This window comes from Erigeron canadensis, chromosome 2 (genome assembly GCF_010389155.1).
Source record: "Erigeron canadensis isolate Cc75 chromosome 2, C_canadensis_v1, whole genome shotgun sequence".
NCBI lineage: Eukaryota > Viridiplantae > Streptophyta > Magnoliopsida > Asterales > Asteraceae > Erigeron > Erigeron canadensis.
Genome location: NC_057762.1, coordinates 5,229,515 through 5,237,126, shown reverse-complemented (window position 1 = coordinate 5,237,126; position 7,612 = coordinate 5,229,515). Strand labels below are relative to the sequence as shown.

Here is a 7,612-nt window from a genome sequence, read left to right as displayed (position 1 = left end):
TTGAAAATCATAAAGCATGACAGAATGTAACAATTTTAAGCAGTAAAAACTGCAGTATTTTGTTCCTGACATTCTGAAATTGATATCAAACAAGGATTAAAAAATCTCAGTTACACAAACAAGGATCACCGTTAATAATATTGCAAAAGACCTTAATTGGGCTCACAACCCTCGGGACATCGTACAGCAACTAACAAGTAAGCAAAATAAATTTGTAGTTATTAACTTTGATGAGTTAAATTGAATAACTGATACCGATAAATATGCTTTCTAACAATGTACATCATGTTGCAGGTGGGATTGTGGGAAGCTGGTCGCAGATATTCGGAAGATTAAAATATGGAAAGAACGTCTTGCACTTGACATATGCAACTGTATGAGGAGCAGCCCATGCAGTTCCTTTCAGTTTGCCCTCACAAACTCTGACCCTTTCCCGTTCTTTCCTAGATGGATCCCCAATCCCATGTCCAAAATTCTAAAAGGTCACTATAGTCTATAGTTCTGAAAGAACTGTGGTACGCATTGTATTTTGCTGATAATGATAAAAAGAAACTAATAATTGTGATTTCATCTTATTTTCAAGAGACGTGTATGCATGGCCTTACGAGTAGCATAACGCAAATATGGAGGGCAAAAGTGTCATCCCATTGTAGGTGCAACCGTACCATGAACGGTCCAACTAGACTACCAAAACTATCACTTTCCTAACAGAACAAAGAGTTCTTGCAAGTTATGTGCTTCACACCCTATGATACCTTCAATATGGCATGAAAAGCTTCTTGAGGTATATCCACAGATCCGACACGCTTCATTCTTTTCTTTCCTTCTTTCTGTTTCTCCAACAACTTCTTCTTCCTCGTAACATCTCCACCATAACACTTTGCGAGTACATTCTTCCTCAATGCCGAAATGCTGAAAAGATGGCACCATCAAAATGAAATTGCAAAGTAAAAAGTCCCATATGGATAAAAAAAAAAATTGGCATCTACTTACGAATTCGCATGTGGAGTTTCTCTCATGGGTAATATAGAAAATATAAATAGCTAAAAGAAAGCAGTTTAAATAGGGTTTAGATAGGTCGAACAAGTTGAGAGTATAAATCCAGCAAAATAATTATACTCTTAAAAAAAAAAAAAAGCTATGATTGAAAAAATGAAGAACTTGTGATCAGATTTGACACACTAGATATTCACAAAAACACACACAAAAAAAAAAAAAAAACTTTGAACAAAAAGCATTCGAGTCGATCCTACCCATTTTGACCCATACCCAAAATATACCCTATTTGATTCATAAACCAACCGGCACAGCCCATCCACTTTGCCACATCAAGCAAAAAATGGGAAGAATTCTTTTGAAATGGGGAACATTATCTTTGGGTTCTCCAAGAAAAAGGTGGATGAAATATTTCAAAAAGGGGGCTGACTTACGTCTCCCTAGCAATGACCTTTGATCCGACAGCGGCTTGAATAGTGATCTCAAACATTTGCCTGATTAACACAGGACATGTCAATGGATTTTGTAATATGAAGAAAAATATGGATGACATTTTGAGAACAGTTGAAAAACCTGTCGATGAATTTCTTGAGCTGGTCTACAAGTTGTCGACCAACACGTTGTGCCTTCAACTTGTGAACGATGGTTGCCATTGCATCTACGGGTTGTCCATTCAAAAGGATGTCAAGCTTCACCACATCAGAAACAACATATCTGTAAAATAAATCAATTTAGTTAACCTTCACAATGAAGTTGTTTTATCCATTTAACATTTCATAATTGTGGAAAGACTAAATATAATTACAGGTCTTATTTACTTCAACTGAGAAGGGATTGAACTAATATATTAACAAAACAAAGAGCATATTATATTTTATGGAATCACAAAATGAAGACAGCATATGGATCACATTTACACCACCTTTCCTTCAATGTCATCATCTTTGTTTTGCAGATCCAAAACATACATATGTACTTTTCTCCCACAATATGAAAATGTAATGTGCATAAGGAAAAGGAACATATAATCAATATTTTTAATTATTGATTCATAAAAAATATACTAAATGAGCAAAGCAGTATTTGCTGTCAACCCAAGCTGACAAGATTGTATCGACCCGAATATAAAAATCAACTCGATCCTGTTTTGACCTGTTTCCCGACTCACCCTTCCTGCCACCTCTCATTACGATCATATAATAGGAAGCAAGATAGTATGTGCATATGGGATTTAAAGAATCTACTGTAAATGTGACTAAGCCACTAGGGGTTTTAAACTTTTAATGTAATAAAAATATGTGCTCTTCGAAAAATATAGGAAGCAAGGACTTACTCTGAATCTTCATAATCGAAAGATGCATAACCAGATGTAATACTTTTCAGTTCATTGTAGAAGTCAACAACGATTTCCCTAAGAGGTAACCGGTACTTCATAAATGCCCGTTGACTGCATTTAATTAGCAAGAAGTTGAGCACCAAGTTTTCCTCAAAACATATTGACATAGCAAAGAGATAATAACCCCAAAGTAGATTATCATGAGATCAAGAGATAGCACATTACCTATCGATAAATGAATACTCTAGTTGTTCCCCTCTTCGTTCAGAGCAAAGAGTGATAACGGCTCCCACATACCTTCAAACGAATAACACAAAAGTAGTTAATTGTTTTTGAACTTAGATGCTAACTATATTATTTTCTTGAGAAACATCAAACGTAAATGAACATGCAGAAGATAAGATTTGCGGAAAAACTAAGGGATTTTGAGAGCTTACTCACTGGGGATAATAATTGTTGCCAATACTGTAGGCTCCCAAGAAGCTACAACTTGGATTTTAGGATTTGAAGTGAATGCAGCTGGATTTTGAACTTCTACTTTACTGGAAAACAGAAATTAGTACATTGTTTCTAAACAAGCAGAAGTAATCTATTAATGACCGAAAGCCACGTACCTCCCGTCTGAATACTCAAATATATATGGAACGGTTGGAACGGTAGAAATTATATGAGTTCCATGTTCCTGTCATTTACAAGACATGTACGCACAATTAAGCATCTACATGATCATAAATTTACAAGTTAGATGCAGGTCAAATTGTGTCCTTTACTGCTAACAAGTCAACAGGATCTAAATGTCTAATATAAAGTGAAATAATAAATTAGCTAGAACGGAAGGGAAATCAAACGGCTTTAAGGTCATCTATAGCATACCAAAGTGTTTATAATTAGATTATTTTATTTAAAAAAAAAAAACTGGATCATCATTCTATAATAGGTTTCTAATCATATTTGATTTGTTAAATTGTTACCGAGATTTTTTTTAAAAAAAAAGAAAGAAGAGTGTTGGCAAGTACAGGGCTTTATGATCAGTCTTAACAGCTAATGTGTTTTGACCCATTACTTGACCTGTCAAACCTGACCACTTTGCCACCCATATTCCATGCTGGACCTCTGTATTTTCATGTGAGTTAATTCTTCAACTGATATTCATCAAAATTTCTGATTATCTAATAATTTAATGATTTCAAACACATTCTAACGAGTAATGCAAGTTAAATCTACAAACATCTAATTAATAATTAATGATTTCATATGCTAATAATCTAAAAAAATGAAGAACACCTGCTCAAGCCGCTGATGAAAAACATCCATGTGAAGTAATCCTAAGAAGCCACACCTGTAAGATCAAACATATATTGCTGAATAAGATCCGCTAGTGTTTCAATTACGTGCAATAAACAAAACTTCATAATTACAGACCTGAAACCAAGACCAAGTGCTGTGCTGCTCTCCCTGGCAACAGAGACGCTAGCATCATTGCATGTTAATCTTTCAATTGCATTACTAAGTGCTTCGAAATCAGAACCATCAGCGGGAAAAAGACCAGAGAAAACCATATGCCTTGCAGGCTTAAACCCTAATGATAATATCAAGTAAAGTCACATGTATCAGGTGTTATGAGTGTCAAGCCAAATTTTAATTAATGTGCAAGCAGAAATTTAGGACTTTGGATGTTATGTTCAGTCAATTTTCATTTTTACAGGTTTAACAGTATACCTTTTACCCGTCAATGGTTCATTCAGCATTAACATAACTCCTTCCTTTCTAAAGCTAACAAAAACTATTTGCTTGGAAGTTGGAACCACATAAATGTACAGCTAATCAGGTTTTGGATATCTAATTACGTAAGTGATTATTGCAGCCTACAGAATCAGATTCATTGATCAGTTTTCTCACCATTACTCCTTGCCTGCTATCCCCAGTCTGATTAACTCAACAGTAAATCGTAGATAATCATAGCTAAAACTGATTCCAGAGATTCTAAGTCAGTAAGTCACAAATCACTTTAATACAGATACATGGCCTGACCAATAGTGCTCAGCTCTTGTGTTGCTTAAATTACAATTATCATTTTTTAAGTTGTTGAACATTTAAAAAAAAAATTGACAATTTAATGGAGCGGCAAGGAAGTAAGGTATCTAAGTGATGTCACTCTGCACACCCTAAATACTACAAATAATCACTTCCTCAAAATAAAACATATAAATACCTTCTCGTATACAATTACACTTACATCCCACCATCAAAGCATTGGACAATTCTAATAAACCTCATGGCTTGTAAAATGGGTGGGTTGGGCAGCGATTCAAGCGGGAAACTTATGGAGTTATGGTACGTATCAGGTTGGGTTTACCCAAAAGTCCAAATCACATCACGTCCAAAAAATTTAAAATAATCTAACTTTGAATTAAACGATTTAGGACATTTAATACAGTAACTCAGTAAGTATCACTTTAAAGGACTTTCTAAGACCCAACCCATTACAAGAATGTCCTTTTAGGCTATTTTTTATTTTCCCAGTTAATTGACAAGTAAACAGTTTGAAACTGTTGGCTCGGCTAAATCGTATCAAAGAGCAATGTTAGTTGGAGATTGAAACCTTTAGAATGCAATAAAAGCACCTATGATCTTTCCAATATTACCTGGTAGAGGCTCTACAGTCGTTCGGCTATGAAACAATGTATCCCCAACACGTGCCTCCTTAGTTGACCGCATGCCAGTAACCACATACCCGACCTGTCCAGTCAAAAGAAAACCGGTAGACCTAAGCTCTGGATGCATGATCCCAACATCCAAAATCTCATAAGATTGCCCCGTAGCCGCAGATGTTATTTTGTCACCCTTACGCAGAGACCCATCAACAACTGCTACGTGACATATCACCCCCTTATACTCATCATAATAAGAATCCAACAGAAACATACGAAGATTTGAATCATTCTTTCCAGGAGGAGCAGGAATTCGTTCTATTACAGCCGGAAGTACATGTTCAAGACCTTGACCAGTTTTCGCTGATGTCAAAAGTACATCACTCGGATCAAGGTCAAACATTGACTTTAACTGTGACTTAACACGATCAGGATCAGCCGTTGGTTGATCTATTTTGTTTATAACCGGTATTATTGTGAGATTAGATTCAAAAGCAAGGTAAAAGTTTGCAACCGTTTGAGCTTGTACACCTTGGGCTGCATCAACAACCAAAAGGGCACCCTGGCAAGCAGCCAAAGATCTTGATACTTCATAGCTAAAATCCACATGACCAGGTGTGTCGACCAAGTTCAGTAAATAGCTTGTGTCAGTCTCTTTTATATTGTAGTTATAAAACATGGTGGCTGTTTGAGCCTTAACCGTGATTCCCCTTTCTCTTTCAACCTATTTCAATCCATATCAAAGGATTATGATTTAAAATTTTACACGAGAATCACAATCAATGTTGAATCAAAAGTAAAGAAGCACTCATATATGAGTCCCAACTACAAGTTTTACATGTCGGTTTATCACTAAATTGATTAACATACTATTCTGATTTGAGCTTTCGCTATGTTCACAGAAAATTCATAACACAACAGATGAAACCTTAAAAAATCAACTTCTCAAGTTTTCTACTAAAAAAAGCTCACAGCTATCCTTTATCTGCTCTCCTAACTCGATTTATCAAAAAGGGTATTTGACGTCCCCTTTTAAAATGATTAGTTTTACTTGGTTAAAGACATAGATTTTGTTACATCAACACTATACCTACTTCTCCAAATATAAATAACTCGGCCTAAAAATTCCAGAAAAACAAAAAAAATATATTTTTTCACACTCATTATCACCTTTTAGTGGATTAGTACAAGGTCAAGGTGTCGCAGTGACTATACAAACACAACAAAAACAAGCTAAACGACTCGTTATATGGATGTTAGAGTTCACGAGTCCTTAACCATACAAAATACTTATCAAATTTCCATACTTTCACTAACAACAACATTTACACACAAAACAAAAGTATAGTAATTATCTTTAAGGGCTTTTATTTTCGCATACAACATTTTACCGCAAGTTACCCGTATCAAAATCCTAAACAAAATATAAAACAAAAATTCATAAAAAAAAAAAAAGAAATGTTAGGAGGATTTGTACCTGTAACTTATCAAGATACTGAGGAACACCATGGCCTCTTTTAATAGTGCCAGTAAGTTCTAGAAGGCGGTCAGCAAGTGTTGACTTTCCATGGTCAACATGAGCTATAATTGAAAAGTTCCTAATTTTATCAGTTGGGTATCGGCTTAAATCGATAATTACGTCGTTGTCGTCTTTTCGATTATTGTTTCTTGAATTTGAGCAAAAGGGGTGTTGTTGTTGATTGGAAATGAAGATTTTGTTATTATGAAGACAACCTAATCTGTTGTAGTAATGATGATGATGATTTGGGCGGTGGTGAATGGCTAACCGGATAGCTTTTGTGGCTCTATGGAAATGATGACCCATTTGGTTGGTGGGGGTGGGTTAGAAGAATGGGTTAGGGTTTATTAGAATCATGGTGGATTTTGAGAGCTAAAGATGGTGTTCTGTCAACAAGGTTACTGCGGGAATGGGTGTTTTCACTGTTTACTGCTGGGTTATTTATGGGCTCGGTAATGGTGTTTGCTGCTAGGTTGCTTGTTGGGCTGTTTGTGTTTTGGAGATAGTTTGGATATTTTCTTTTTCTTTTTTTTTTCCCCCAAACTCTGCTTGCAAATTATTCGAGTTTGAATTTGATGAGTTGGAGTGAAATTCGAGTCTCTTTATAACCAATATCAAGGGTATTTAAAGTTTACTTATGAGTTTAGCCAAATACATAACGTATTTAAACCACAGTTGTTAATATTTTTCAGCAACAACCGCTAGTTATTAAAATAGTGGTTACCGGTCAAATCAAGAATAAACTCTCATTCTTAATTCATGTCTCTCTCTCTTTCTTTTACCTTTTTTCATGTCCACCGCTCGTTCAACATTGTCGAGATCACCCAGGAATCATATGGACCGCATGATGGATTTGTTTTCGAAAACACTCTCACGTACAACTCTTAAAACTTATGGTTCCTTAGGCCGTTACCATCAAGGCTGGTCTAGCCCGTCCTCGAACCTTGACGAAAAAGAGGTTAATGGTAGGAAGCTCGTCCACCTCGTCGTCGCCGACACTCGTCAAAGAGGTGAGGGTCATTGTGGGGTCATGCGGAAGGAAAGAAGGGTTAAAACAGTCGTGAACATACAAGCGTATCAAACTGCTCCAGCAAATCCTTTTGCCGGTAA

General features: G+C 35.9%; 1 protein-coding gene across 1 annotated transcript; it reads right to left on the bottom strand.

The window, feature by feature from the left end:
* LOC122589470 (translation factor GUF1 homolog, mitochondrial) lies at positions 1-6,998 on the bottom strand. The gene is made up of 11 exons (XM_043761761.1): positions 6,461-6,998; positions 4,978-5,707; positions 3,755-3,911; positions 3,617-3,671; positions 2,947-3,014; positions 2,770-2,874; positions 2,558-2,629; positions 2,330-2,443; positions 1,570-1,710; positions 1,431-1,490; positions 1-912 (listed from the first exon to the last, which is right to left on the bottom strand). The coding sequence occupies exons 1-11, from the start codon at positions 6,806-6,808 to the stop codon at positions 747-749; spliced, it is 2,016 nt and encodes a 671-aa protein (XP_043617696.1). The 5' UTR covers positions 6,809-6,998; the 3' UTR covers positions 1-746.
* Positions 6,999-7,612: the final 614 nt, after the last annotated feature.